The sequence below is a fragment of the Syzygium oleosum genome, unplaced genomic scaffold (genome assembly GCF_021117445.2).
Source record: "Syzygium oleosum isolate NSW1041296 unplaced genomic scaffold, Sole_v2.1 Sole_v2.16, whole genome shotgun sequence".
Taxonomy (NCBI): Eukaryota; Viridiplantae; Streptophyta; class Magnoliopsida; order Myrtales; family Myrtaceae; genus Syzygium; species Syzygium oleosum.
The window spans coordinates 4,777,412-4,793,209 of NW_026607500.1; the positions used below are offsets into that span (position 1 = coordinate 4,777,412).

The 15,798-nt window shown below is 38.6% G+C and overlaps 1 protein-coding gene and 1 pseudogene across 1 annotated transcript; both read right to left on the reverse strand.

Moving 5' to 3' along the window:
- Positions 1-564: 564 nt before the first annotated feature.
- Positions 565-1,719, reverse strand: LOC130140121 (uncharacterized; annotated as a pseudogene).
- A 144-nt stretch (positions 1,720-1,863) lies between these two features.
- LOC115671581 (uncharacterized) lies at positions 1,864-3,063 on the reverse strand. Its single transcript, XM_030593213.2, has 2 exons — positions 2,664-3,063; positions 1,864-2,564 (listed from the first exon to the last, which is right to left on the reverse strand). Exons 1-2 carry the CDS (start codon positions 2,985-2,987, stop codon positions 1,995-1,997), a joined length of 894 nt encoding a protein of 297 aa, XP_030449073.1. The 5' UTR covers positions 2,988-3,063; the 3' UTR covers positions 1,864-1,994.
- Positions 3,064-15,798: the final 12,735 nt, after the last annotated feature.

Here is a 15,798-nt window from a genome sequence, read left to right on the forward strand (position 1 = left end):
ATTATTCTTAATTTTTTCATATGATTATTTGCTTAAAGTTTTTGAAGAAGATAACTTCTTTGGTATTTTTTAATCACTTCAACATTCATAAGCTCATGATTTTTACGTTTAAAAAAAAACACTTTTATGTGGTCATTATGAGAGTGGCATGGCCTAAAAAATAAAATCATAACATATATGATATAAAATCGGATGACCTTAATACGATTAACAAAAATGTATCCATAATAGTTTACAAATACATTACAAAAGTCATGGATGACCTTAATACGATTAACATAAATGTATTCATAATAGTTTACAACAAACATTACAGAAGTCGAAAATACAAAGTCATGGAATCTCATCCATATTATGATCCCTTGCCATTTTATTTGCAATATTTTTTCTAATCACGTTTATCTCAGCTACCCCCGTAAGTGATGTATCGTCTGCAACCTCCATTTGTGTAGGTCCGAACGGGTACTCCGGATCTCCATAATGGGAAAAGTTTTTGTCCATCTTGTCTTCCTCACGAATGTAATTATGGAGAGCACAACAAGCAATTACAATAAGTGCTTGCTTTCAAATTGAAAATGGAGGCATGTGTCCCAAAATGAAAAAGCGATTCTTTAATGCTCCAAATGACCTCTCAATGACATTCCTAAGTGAAGAGTGCCTATGATTGAACAATTCTTTCGCTGTTCTGGGCCGTCTCCCTCTACCCCTATAATCGTTCAAATGATACCGTTCACCTTTAAACGGAGTTAAAAATCCTGGAAGTGCTGCATAACCAGAATCTACCACATAATATTTGCCTATAAGAAGGTATAAATAAATTTGTTATGATATGCAACAGTTATACAATCATAAAGAAAAATATATCTTGTAGACAACGAAAATACCGAGTGGTGGTCGAGGAAATTGCAGTCGAGGAGTCTCGAGTGCTGCTGAGAGCACCCGACAATCGTTGGCAGATCCTTCCCACCCAGCATACACGAAAGTAAATTTCATATCAAACGAACAAGCACACATCACATTCTGTGTGGTACTTCCTTTCCTACCTCTATATGGGATTTGCTGCGATATAGGGATGGAAGCATTAATGTGGGTGCCATCAATAGCACCTACGCAGTCCTGAGATTTTATGAAAGTCTAGTGTTACACATGATTATCAACTACATGTATTTGATTATGTATAATCAATATGAAAATCATACCTTGAAGTAGCGTTTATGGTTAGGATCCATAAGAATCTCCTCTGGGACAACATCAAAGGAAGATGGTTTGATAATTTCTTTTGACAGTTCAATAACTGCTTTCAACACTATATTAAAATACTTGCTTATTGTTGCTCCTGAAGTTGGAATCTTTCACATAAGTCTCTATTGGAGTTTTTGTGATCAACCAAAGATAAAAATATCCCAACTTGTTCATCTACCCTTATATATCGACTATCTTTCAACCAACCTCTTGCGCTCATTAAACCACATAGGTTCAGAAAAACATGTCTCTCCATCCTGAAAGCTTCATATATCCTATCTGAATGTCCATAAATAATCTCCCTTACCCATTCGGTCCTGACAATTTACTATCCCTAATAGGTTCTTTGGTATGAACAGACATGTCCAATTCAAGAATATTCAACCATACTATCATTACGTCAATATCAATGTCATCCAAAACCTGTTTAACTTGTGCTACCTGCCCACTGGACACACTATTTTGTCCCCCTTCCATAGTACCTATGCCATAACACAAATACAAGAACATCAATATAGATATACGAAAAAAAATACCCAATAACAACAAATAACATAAGTTCAACAAATAACTTAAGTCATAAAGTGAAACAAACCAAATATAAAAATTCCATTCAATCCATCGTACCCAAGTCACCACACAAATGCAAGAGTCTGAACATCAATATCTTAAAAAACCAAATAACAACCAACAACATTAGTCATACAGTCAATGAAACCCCACGCAATCCACAGTACATTTCCTAACATCTACTAAAGACATTGGAGAAGTCCATGTCTCCTTTCAACTGGTGATATGATGAAAGCCTCCCTCCATGCGGGACTAACGCAAGCTCGTTCCACTGCCTTGTTGTAAAGATCCTGCTCTAACTCGGGCATGCTTACCAGGACTCCAATCACAGCAGCTATAGAGTAGGGGTCTACAGGTGGTGATGCAACCTGTGAGGTGATAGAGCCAGTCACAGATTGACTTGCCCTAGTTTTGATCAAATCTTGTAAGGCTTTGCAGGTGCTACCAATAATAGAAGAGTGACTCTGTTTTCTCCTCTTGGTATTTGGAGTTCTATCCAACTTGTGCTTATCATGAACTGGAGTAGCAGTTTTGTCAGATGTAAAGACTCCCTCATCAATATGGTGTTCACTCACATCCTCTCGACCTAAGTCTGCATGACCACCACTAGTGTCACCTTCGTCCGACACCATCAAATCTTCAGCATTTCCCACTGCATGCTCTCCAGTAGCATATGTATCACCAAATACAATACACAAGTCAGGATACTGAGGAAACCCATCCTTTTTGAATTTTGCCCACTCACTATTATCCTGCAATTTTCACAATGATGATATACGTCAGTAAGACAATGAAACCTCTTGCCATGTACATGTACATTGATCTCAAAATGACCAAAGATTAAATGATACCTTCACATGACATTCCCATATACTTGGATCATCAACAACAACTGTTTTGTTGACATTATCCCAGCCAAATCCAGATTGTGAAAGAAGCTTCTTAAAACTACCATATTGTTTTCTCAGTTTGTTCACCTTATTCTTCAACTGCACTTGATTATATTGGAGTCCTGACCGTTTATTGAATTCAGTCCGTATGTTAGTCCACCTAGCTTTGTTGTAAGTAGAAGAGGTGCGATTTCCCTTTTTGACCTCTTCTACCAACAAACTGACATACAAGTTGGTTAAAGACTCCGTCCACTTTGCGTTGAATGCCTCTTTCTGGGATGCCATTTAACCTTCACTAGTTGAACATCATATGAGTTCATGATAATCATATAGATGGAAAACCACTTTCTGCGTTGTCAAGAGATTAGGAAATCATACAGCCAAATACTCTAACCGGTCTAGCTACTCATAAAAAAGACTAGAAATTAAAAAAAGCCTAAAACAATATTCCAAGTCAAGAGATTATAAAGTCCAATTTGATTCCACAAGCATGAATACAACCTAGCATTAATAAATAATTGAATATGTGAATTGATATGTAAACACCTTAAACAAACCTTTGCAAGCCAGCCTATACTAACAGCGAAACAAAAGCTGTCCACTACTCTTTTTTAGTATGACACAGAGACCTCACGATCCTGATGATCAAAACAGAGAATACACAAGATTGACTAATGTGTATGAATTCGGCCATACAAGGGCAGAGAAACAATTTCGCGATTTGAATCTCCTCTGAGGGACACTCATTCGGCACGTGAGATTGAAAGAATCCCATGTAATATAAAAGGAAAAGAATGAGTTGCAATGGAACTCGATAGAATTTACAGGAGGAATCTTGCAATGAAGCCTGTGCTGAGTATCCTCTGCAGATTTTGTCCGTTGAGGAGCACATAAAGACACAAAAAATAAGAAAGAACAAAAAGAACAGCTTCCCTGTTTCTAACCTTTTTTTCTTCTTTTCTATCCAATCCCTCCAATATATACCTATCATATACTTAACGAAACTAATTTACTATCAACTGCTGTCCTTGCTGCTGACAAAGCAAGACTAAGAAGAGAACTTGGAAGCTGCTGTGGACAAAGAGCAGTTGGTCGATAACTCCAACTAATTGATAGCATAATGTAATCAACGCTACAGCATCAATCGACGCTACGGTTTCAAATTTACAAACAATAAGAGCAAATCCATATGCAGAATGCAGCCATTCAACTTCAAGAAGTGAGAATCACAACTAAAGAATGTACAATCACAAGGAATCGAAGCAAAAAACCTGGATTCGACTAAGAGAAGCAACCGAGAGAGAGGCGAGCACAATTGGAGCAATCGACAGCCGAACGAAGAAAGGGCGACTGGAGAGAGGCGACCAAAGAGAGGCGACACGACTGGACAGGGCGACCGAACTGATGCGTCCGCCGGAGGCGAGTTGTGTATAGATCTGGACTGGACGAGAGGCGACAAAGGTAATGCCACCAAAGAGAGAAGACGGGACAGAGGCGACAACACCGGAGAGAGGCGACCGGACGGAGGCAACACAACCGGAGAGAACCGACCGGACGGAGGTGATGCCACCAGAGAGGGATGGCGGGACAGAGGCAATGGAGGTGGTGAGCTGGGAGGAAGAGCACTGCGTTGGAAAGGCGAAGTGAGAAAGAGATAGGGTTCAGAAAAAAAAATGTTTCTTTTTTCTTGTTCCAGAAACAAGAAGCAAATTTTTTTTGCTTCTTGTTTCTGTTCCAAATCTATTTTTAGAACACTTTTTTGTTCCAGAAACAAAAAAATAGATTTTTTTTACTAAACGGATTTCTGTTCTTTTTCTGTTCTGGGGAACAAAAAAACAAAAAAACAAAGAAACAGAAACGTTACTAAACAGACCCTAACTTTCACTGGCTAGGATTTACATTTCCAGAATCTGAATAACCATCCTACTCGCCCTAGCCGTCTAACTCGCTTCTAACTATCAACAAAACATCAAACAAGGGCCTGGAATCACTTACCTGAATGTCTTAGGACCAAAATGAGGCTCCGGCGGGGGGTCCTCGAGCTCCGGCGAGATGGTTTTGACAATGGCCGACTCGGTTTATGCTCGTTTAACGCCCAAAATGCAATCATGTAACACAAAACATGATCAGAGGCATGTTTTAAGCATTGAAGACTTAGAATCGTGAGAAAAATTATATATGTGTTCATATTGAGATGAAACTTATTTTCTGGAAATTTTGAGAGGCCGTGACAATGAATGATTTTTACCTCTCTTGTTTGATGATCAACAGATGTTTCCAGGACAATCCTCGATCGTGAAGCTCTTCCTGGACACTTCAGCTTCAAGATGGTAGCTCTAGATTCACCGGAATGGCTTGAGGCACGTCGACCGAGCCTGATTTTCAGGCCTTGGCAAGCAACTTCGTCTACGGATTCTCAGGTATGGAAGATCACACTCCGAACCGATTTGCCGGCGATTCCTCGCCGGAGAAAACGTCGAACGCTCAGTTCCAGGATCCTCTACATGCCTCTCGCGCCTTTCTTCTCTCTTTTCTCTCTCTCTTCGGCAATTCGTCAAACACATTCTTCTCCTTGTGTTCAGTTTTTCTTCATTTTTGTTCATTGATTTTTCCCACCCAAAGTTCATTCCAACGACTTCCGATCGGTTGGATCGAACATCTGGTGCCAGCTGGAGATTCTCCAGCTGGCCAAGTCGTTTTTCACGTGTTAAATTGGCTAGAAAAGATAGGCGAAGTCACGGGCTTGAGTTAGAATTTTCTGGATTTGGCACGTTCTGTGGCGAACCAGGAGAAGAAAACGGGTCATCGGGTTGGGTTGGGTTGACCCGGTTAACCCGGCGGGCCCGATTTTGACCAAAAATTCAAATTAACCTCGATTTTGATCAAATTTTCAGAATTAAATCTCAAAATTGAATTCCTCATAACATTCTGAACCCAAATATGTGATTTTCCCCAATTTTTGTCAAAATCATGTCCTAAATTTTTATAATCGGGTTAATAGGGTTTTGCTCAATTTGATGTCCTAATTACCTGATTAGGCAAAATTGGTACCAAAATTGAATTACCCACATCTGATTAACCTTAGAAACGATGGTCTCATGGTTCGACAATTTCGGATTGGGCACGATTCCCAATTTAGGCTCAAAATTCCTAATTTTCAATTGAATTTTGGGGATTTTTTTATTTCTATGAAAAATTGTGCAATTGGACCAACGATTATGTAATTCAAGGTACCAGAATAATTTGTTGTGAAGATACTATGACTTAAAAATGACTAGAAAATATTTAATTGCATTTTTGGTTCAATTCGAGTTTGATTTTGCCCAATTTTGGGAAAAACACATACCCGATTGAGATTTCTTTCAAAATTGATGATGTATTAATGAAATTGGATTTAAAAGAAGACTAATGACTATTTTTATGGAATTTTCTGATTCCATTTGCTATTTTTCTTGATTTTCTTACTTATTTTGACTAAAAGAAATTAAAGAAAAATGCAGTAAAATGCTAAAAAATTTATTTTTGGTTTAGAAATAGGTTTCTAGGCTTGGCCAAGATTTCTATTCCTAACTTTAAGATTTTGAAAATATGAAAAAAAATGAGCTAAAAAATCAGGTGTCAATAGCTGCCCTCTTTGAGATTGAGCTCGTTAGAGGTTGATCTCAAAGATAAGGTGACACCTGAATTTTTTAGTCGACTCAATGAACAAGATAAGATAGAAATTTCACAACAACTGATTAGGGATCTTGCTTTTAAAATTCGTGATATAATCCAAAGGTTCTCTTTTCAGAACATATTTTGAAAGGTTCTTAATGATTGAGGGAGAGAAACTTACCTGTTTGTAAGCATCTCTTTATTGCTTATCCAAGAGTATGAATTGATGGCGGTGATGATTATTCTGATTTCGTGGTTTAAGGACGAACCATGAACACCTGAGGCTCCTCGCCTGAGGATTTGGAAATTTGCTTAGTGGTTCCTCACCAGTAGGACTTTAAAATTTGCCTAGTGACTCCTCGTCAATAGGACTTTGTAAATTGCCTAGGGGCTCCTCGCCTGTTGGACTTTGGAAATTGCCTAGTGATTCCTCACCAGTAGGACTTTGGATTTGTCTAGGGGCTCCTCGCCTGTAGAACTTGAATTTTCCTAAGGGACAAGGCTCCTCGTCTGTAGGACTTGAATTTATCTAGTGGTTCTTCACCAGTAGGACTTGAATTTGCCTAGGGACTCCTCACCTATAGGACTTGAATTTGCCTAGAGGCTCCTCGCCTATAGGACTTGAATTTGCCTAGGGGCTCCTCGCCTGTAGGACTTAAATTTACCTAGTGGTTCCTCCCTAGTAAGACTTGAATTTGCTTAGGGGCTCCTCACATATAGGACTTGAATTTGCCTAGGGACTCCTCGCATGTAGGACTTGAATTTGCCTAGGGGCTCCTCGCTTGTAGGACTTGAATTTTCCTAGTGGTTCCTCGCCTGTAGGACTTGAATTTGCCTAGTGGTTCCTCGCTAGTAGGACTTGAATTTGCCTAGGGGCTCCTTGCCTGTAGGACTTGAATTTGCCTAGAGACTCCTCACCTGTAGGACTTGAATTTGCCTAGTGGCTCCTCGCCTGTATGACTTGAATTTGCCTAGGGGCTCCTCGCCTATAGGACTTTGGGAAGACTTCAAACAATAAATACCTTGACCATGAGTTATGTGATTTTGAGGTTTCACTAACTTTTGTATGATTTTTTAGTTGATCAAAAACTATTTTGAAAAGTAGTTTTGAAATTAATTAAAAACTGTTCGAAGTGTGGTGTTTTTTTTTAGCTTATCACAAACTGTTTGAAAACTTGGTTTTAGGTTGACCAGAGACTTTTGAAACCTAGTCTGGAAACATGCATTATTTGCATTAATGCATTTTAGACAATCAAATTTCCTTTTCGAGGAATTATTTGAACAAAATGCTTACAATCTTTCAAGAAATGATTGAAATGATCGTTTGGAAGACCTTCATTAGAAAGGATTTGTTTCAATCTATGAGCTTGGTCTTTTCTTTATTTGATTGAAATGGGATTTGTCTGATATTCCTCAATTTTATCTCTCTTAACCAATCCTTAGGTGTTCGGAGATGTTCGCAATGTATACAATCCAATTTATCCGATAAGGTCTTTCGGAGGATTATAATGTTAGCTTGGTCAATGGCTATTCAAAGGATAGGCATTTTGAGGCCAAGAAAAAGGATTTCATCATATCTAACTTCGGGTCTACAAGTTAAGAACCTCGAGGACAAGACAAGATATTATTGCATACACTTCTTTGAGTGATGACTTCTTGTCATAAAGTCATGTTTCTACTCTCAACATCCCAATCTGAAGAGTCTTTGGGGAGAGGTTATATTATTGGTATTAGGTTGGCTCAAAAGGGGCTTATTTGTTTGAATTCAGGATTTTTATGAAATTGGTGATCTTCTTGGCATCACCACCCTTTTTCTTTTTTTGCTCACTAGGGATCTTCTTTTTTATGAACATCAGAGTCCCCTAAACGTTCATTACAATCTCTCTCTTTTTTTTTCATTCTCACTTGTTGTGATCTATGATCTCTGATGATCATGGCTCTACTTTATCATGATTTTTTTGTCATTTTGAGCTTTCTTTTGAACTCTCTTTTTCTTTCTCATTTTTCTTGGGCATTCGGCCTTGCTTTTACCAGGCACACTGCTTTTTTCATGCCCCTGATTCTTTGCCTTTGACCTTTTTGAATTCTAAGGACTCAGTGTCATGCCCTTTTGTTTCTTATCTATTAAAGTGGATCACATGCTCATGCTCCAGTGTTAAGAGATGATCACCAATTTAGGGTTCTGAAATGAATATTCAGGCGCAATTGGGCTTTGCCAAAGGTAAAGTGTTTGGGTATAAGAAATGAAGTGCTCTTCTTTCTCTTGGGATGTCTTGATTCTCATATGACTTTATCTGAAGTTATCACAGAAAGATTGATGCAAGAGTATGCAATAAAATCTTTCTTGATCCTATTCTCCATAGCTATCAATCACAAACCTCCTGATTTGTCCCAATGTGGGGTGGTTCTTAATAGGGTTGTTTTGGAAAAACTTCTCCACTCTTTCAGTTTAAATTTGGTTTGCAAGGGATATGCATGTGTTTGGGATAGTGAAATGACTGCCTTTCATCATTTCAATCTATGTAATCATTGCGAACATCCCCTATTTCCTTCGGATGAGTTTTTTCTCACTCACTCCTTCATTTTGACTTTGAGTGTATAGGGAACGTGTTTGGATACGACTTACCTTTCATCATTTGAAGGTCTTTCCATTCGATTTGATCCAAACTTTTCCTTTGAAATTTTTCAAAGCCTTTTGTCAAATTATCCTTTTTTAGGGAATTTTGATACTTAATGCATTTTCAAAGAAAGCATGTTTCAAAACTTTTGATTTGAAACCTTTCTGAGGTATTTTCTTTTCAAAACAATGTGTTTTGTTTTGCTCAGACTTAGGTGTCATTCCGCTTGGAGAAGAAAAAGTTCGATTTTTTCTTGGGAAGGCAACTTTTTTAACACATGCATTCATAATTTAGGGATACTTGTCTGATCAACTTACCAAGATCCTTCTTGTTTGCATATTTTTTGCTTTGATTCCACTGGGGATTTTTCTTTTGTTGCTCCCTTTTCTTTGTCTCCCTAGGGATGATAAAAAAAAAAGAAAAGCACATTAGGGAATATTAACGGAAAATTGAATTGGACATAATACTTCCCTCTATTATTTGACAACTTCATTGGGATTTTTGAAACCATTGACTGATTCGAACTCATTTTGCTTTCTTCTGCAAAAAAGATAAATATATTCATGAAATGCATGATATGCATGATATTGCACATGTTCTAAAGTAATCCAAATCACTTTTTGAATGTTCGTCTTCATTTCATAGGTAGAAAATCTTGATAGCATCTGCATTTACAGGATAGGCCAATTCTGTTCCTGTCATATATACAAGAATCAATGCTCCTCCAGGAAGAACTTTCTTGACAATGTATGGACCCTCATAATTCGGAGTGAATTTGCCACGAGGATTTAAATTGTTGAAGATGACTTTCTTCACTACTAAATCCTTTGTTTTGAAATGCCTCGGTTTCACTTTTCGATTAAAGGATTTAGCCCCTCTTCTTTAATAGGCTTGCCCATGGTATATAGCTCTTAATCTCTTTTCATCGATCAAGTTGAGTTGTTCATATCTTTATTGAATCCACTCAGCTTCTGAAAGCTTCAATTGGGATAATATCCTTAATGAAGGAATTTCTGCTTCAACAGGTAGCACTGCTTCCATTCCTTAAACTAAGGAAAATATGGTTGCTCCAGTTGATGTTCGAATTGAAGTTCGGTATGCCATCAGAGCATACGGTAACCTTTCGTGCCAATCACGATAATTTTCCGTTGTCTTGGCCAATATCTTCTTGATATTCTTATTTGCCGCTTTAACTGCTTCATTCATTTGTGGTCGATATGGCGATGAATTCAGATGACGGATGTGGAAGTGTTCGAACAAATCATCCACAATCTTGTTGCTTAAATTTGAGCCGTTGTCCGTAATTATTGCTTTAGGAACTCCATATCTAGCAATGATGTCCTGCCTAACGAATCTTGCAACATTTTTGGCAATAACATTCGTGTAAGAGCTTGCTTCAATCCATTTGGTGAAATAGTCAATAGCAACCAGGATAAATCGGTGCCCATTTGAGGCCTTGGGGTTGATTGGACCAATCATATCGATGTCCCACATTGAAAATGGCCATGGCTCGGACATTTGATGTAGCTCATTTGGTGGTGCATTGATTCTGTCTCCATAAACTTGACATTGATGACAATATCTTACATGTTGGATGCAATCTGTTTCTATTGTCATCCAATAATATCCCAACCTCATAATCTTTCGGGCTAGAAGATGTCCATTCATGTGCGGTCCACATTCACCCTCATGAATTTCTTTCATGATCTGTTCAGCTTCTGTAGCATCCACACATGTTAGTAGGGTTGAATCAAATGATTTCTTGTAAAGGGTTTGACCACTGAGGAAGAATTTGTTGGCTATCTTCCTTATAAATTTTCTATCGCCTGGTTGGCTTCCTTCAGAAAATTCTCCCGATTGAAGATACTTTTTGATATCATGAAACCATGGTTCATTGTCAAACTCTACCTGGACCATCATGCAATGAGCTGATCGTTCAAGAATATTAATTCTTAATGGTTTTATATACATACCATCTTCAGCTTGTAGTAAGGATGACAAAGTTGCAAGAATATCTGTAAAATGATTCTGAGCTCTTGGGAGATAATCGAATGTTACTTCTTCAAAGTTCTCTATCATTAAGTATCTGTGATAAAGAATTAGTTTGGCATCTCGAGTTTGCCATTCACCAGTTGTTTGCAATATGATGAGCATAGAATCTCCATATACTTGTAACCTCTTTACTTTCATTGAGAGGGCTAATTGCAAGCCGAGAATGCATGCTTCGTATTCAGCGACGTTATTAGTGCATGGAAATACCAGTTTCGCAGATACCGGATAGTGTTGGCCTTCTGGGGAGATTAGTACTGCCCCAGTTCCTGATCCAGATAAGTTGGTTGCACCATCGAAATACATGGTCCATTTATCCACGACCAATGTTAATATATGATCATCAAGTTGTTCTTCAGGATTGGCAATATTCTGCGAATTTTCTGCCAACATGTCTGCTATTGCTCGTCCTTTGACTGATTTTTGGGATGAACTTATGATGTCAAATTCAGATAACAAGACTTGCCACTTTGCTAATTTCCCGACCAAGGAGGATTTCTCAAGAAGGTACTTGATCGGATTATTCTCAGTCACTAGAAAAATTTGATGATGAAGAGTGTATTGCCTTAATCTGTGTAACACCCAAATCAACGCAATGCACGTCTTTTTGACTATCGGGTAATTCATCTCTAATGTTGTAAAATTCTTGCTCAAGTAATAAATGGGCTTGTTCTTTACCATCATTTGGTCTTCTTTGTACAAGCACCGCTCCTAACGACTCATAGTGAATCGTCAAATATAAGATCAGCGGAACTCCAGGGATTGGTGGTACCAGTACTGGTGGGCATACCAGATATTCTTTGAACTTGGCAAAGGCTTGTTAACATTCTGCATCCCACTTCACTTTGGCATTTTTCTTCAACAATTTAAAGAATGGCATAATAGTCTCAGAAAGCTAATAGATAAAACGAGCAATATAGTTTAATCGCCCTAATAGGCTTCTCACTTCTCTTACACTAGAAGGAGTCTTTAAGTCGTATATTGCCTTGATCTTGGAGGGATCTATTTCAATGCCCCTGCTACTGACCACAAATCCTAGCAGTTTGCCAGATTTTGCCCCAAATACACACTTGTTAGGATTCAGTCGCAACTTGTATTTTCTGAGTCTTTCGAACATCTTACGAAGCACCTCAACATGATCTTCTCCTTGTTTGGATTTTGCGATCATGTCATCCACATATACTTCAATTTCTTTGTGCATCATGTCATGGAATAAGGTTACCATTGCCCTTTGATATGTAGCATCAGCATTTTTCAAACTGAAAGGCATCACCTTGTAACAAAATGTGCCCCATGGCGTTATGAAGGATGTCTTCACCTTATCCTCTTTCTTCATGAGGATTTGATTATATCCTAAGAAACCATTCATGAATGAAAATGTTTCGAACCCAGCAGTGCTATCCATTAATACATCAATATGTGGAAGCGGGAAATCATCCTTAAGACTTGCTTTATTTAGGTCGCGATAATCAACGCATACCCATACTCGACCATCTTTCTTCATTACGGGTACTATGTTAGCAACCCATTCTGGATATGGTACCACTTTGATGAAACCGACTTTGAGCAATTTCATAACTTCTTCTTCTATTTTCTTTGCCAAATCCGGCTTAGTTCGCCTAAGTTTTTGCGTCTTTGGTGGTATACTTGGATTGATTGGCAAAGCATGTTTAACTATGCTCGGATCAAGGCGTGGCATGTCAGCATAAGACTATGCGAATATGTCTTGATATTCTCTGAGCAAATCTATGATTCTTTCTACTTCTACTGAGGGAAGACTTTCCCTAATCTTAACTTCCTTGGGATTCTCTTTATCGCCCAGATTAATAGTGATCGTTTTCTCTAATGTGAGCGGCTTTGATTATTCATGACGAATCCATTCCTTTCTAACCCATTCGTCATCCCCGTTATCTTCTTCAATATCACAAGCGATCTCCTCGAAAAGATTTGGACCACATAAGAACCTATTGATGGATATGCGAATGCTCATGCTTGACATGTAACAAACATGATCAGTAATTACATACGAAGTAAGTAACGCACGTGGTTCTATGAAAAACCTCTTGGAAATTCATTTTGAAATTTATTTTGAAAGAATATAAAGACAGAGCTAGTCTTCATATCATCAGACTTCCTTGCTCTTAAAATCATTTTCGCAATGAGGAGCAATATAGAAACCCAAAGCCTCAAGCCTCATGAATGAGGATAATGTTCATCATAGGTTTGATTTTGTTTCTACATGTCATTAACAAAATATTTGACCACTTTTATTGAATTGAAAAACGTGATTACATCTATATCAACATGAATGTAAATTGTAACTGAACTAAAATTGCAAATGAAATCACAAGAAATTTGAAACTGTAATCAACAAAACGCAATGGAAAAGGCTAGTAGCAAAAGTTCAAGAGAATCTTCCTACTCTAGTACATAGGTATCTTCTGCTTCAGTTATGATAACATTGATGGTATTCTCTGCGAATAAACCAGGCAGAACCGATTCTTCCACTGCATGTAAGTTTTCTTCTTAAAGTAATTTGGAAGGTCCAGGAAAAGTTTTCTTGATGTGGATCTGATGATAGGGAAGCTCTTTAGCTTTGCCCTTCCATATGGATGGATTAATGATGCGATCACCTCGGCCTCTATAGCCTCTATGGTTCTTTCGACCTCAGCCTTGGCCTCCATGGTGATCTTTAGAGCTATCGGGAATATAACATACTCCATATTTCATTCTTGTAGCAAGCGGAATGATAGGTTCTTTGATTCCTTGGGATTCCAATCCAAGACCATTACCGAGAGTAAATCCATACTGACATAGCACCCTTCCAGACATAATGGATGATATTGAGAACTCTGGGGATTTTATGATGCAACTAGCAGGGATTTGCACCATTGAGATCATTTCAAAGGAATGATAGCTTGGTTCTTCTTTCACTTCGGGTTCGACATACGGTATTGCACTCTCTTTATAAGTGGTGAAATCCGTCTCCCCGTGTACGATGATCATCTTGCCATTAATGACAAACCTGACCTTCTGATGGAGACTTGAAGGAATAGCACTAGCCATATGAATCCAAGGTCTCCCGAGTAACAAGTTGAAAGTCATCGGAATATCCACTACTTGAAAATCAATTAGGAAAGGCACAGGGCCTATGTTCAGCTCGAGCTCGATATCGCCAATAACGTCTTTCTTCATTCCATCAAATGAGCGCACAGTTACCTTAGATGGTTTGATGAGCCCTTTGCTAATCCCCAAGCGATGCAGTGTGCTTAATGGACACAAATTAAGTGCAGAACCATTATCGATCAGCACACGTGATACCTCTTTACCCCGGCATTTGATGACAATATATAGAGCCTTATTATGGGAATGCCCGTCGATTGGGAAATCTTTATCGGAGAAGGCAATTTGATCTTTTAGAAGAATGGTGCCAACAAAGTCTTCCAATTGTACTTTATTAATTGTCTCCGGGACGTGCACTTCATTGAGAAGCTTCATAAGTACCATTTTGTGGCTTTCTAAAGTCTTGAAAAGATCCAACAAAGAAATCTGTGTCGGCATCTTTCTTAACTGTTCAATTACCTCAAATTCGCTCGTCTTCATGACTGAAAACAATTGTTTGACATCTTCTTCGATTACTCCCTTCTTTTCGTGCTCACCTTCTTTCGGGACATTGCATCTCCCCGATCGGGTTATGGTATCAACTTCTTTAGGAGAGTAATCCCAAGGTACACACTTAGTATCAAACTTTTCTTTTGGAGGGAGAGTGATAATCACAGGCTGTGTTTCTTCTCCTTCAATCCTTAGTTGATCAATGGGAAGTTGGATAGTGATTGGTTTGACATGACCTTCCTCCTCTTTATATTTATCTACCTCATCAAGCTTGATCATAAATGGTGTAATCATGGATATCATGCTTCTATTGGCTTCGTCAACATCCATTCCACCCCAACCATCAGGTGTGATCATTTCATTCTTGAATGCCCACGGAGGAGGTGTAAATTTGACACGGTAATTATACCGGCCACTATCTTGACCCAGGAAATCAACAACTTCGCCTTGTCTCTGTGCTTTGCGGACGAATCTCCTATCACCTCGGCGAGTCTTTTTCTTCTTTTTCTCCTTTCGATCTTCATTCTCTTCGAGATTTAGTTGGCTAATTGAGATCTCATTCATGCCACCCCATCCATCAGGTATAATGTCTTCATTTGTAAACACCCATAGTGGTGGAGTATATTTGACACGGCAATTGTATCTACCGCTGTCTTGACCGAGTAAGTCTACGGTTTCGCCTTCCCTGGATGATTTCTGGGTGAAATGCCTTTCACCCTATTGGACTTTTTCTTTCTTCTTTTTATCCTCATCTGTTTTATCTAGGAGCATTTCCTTCTTAGACGGAGCTTTCTCCTCAGGATCGATTTCGTCATCCATACCACCCCAGCCATCAGGCACAATTACTTCATTTTTGAATGCCCATGGCGGTGGGGTATATTTTACTTGGAAGTTATATCTTCCGGAGTCTTCTCCCAAGTTGTCTACGATCTCGTTTTTTAGGAGCGCTTCTTGACGAAAGCGAGCATCTCCTAATCGAGAAGCTTTAATCTTGACTTCATATTCATCTTCATCATCAGGCTTGATCATTGTTTCTTCATCTTTGATCATGTCTACTGTATTGTGCTTAGGAAGAGGATTTTGCTGTACATTTAGCTCGGGCTCTTGGAAGTTCAATATCTTCTTGTCAAAGAGCTGTTGAACCTTGTACTTTAGAGTGGGAC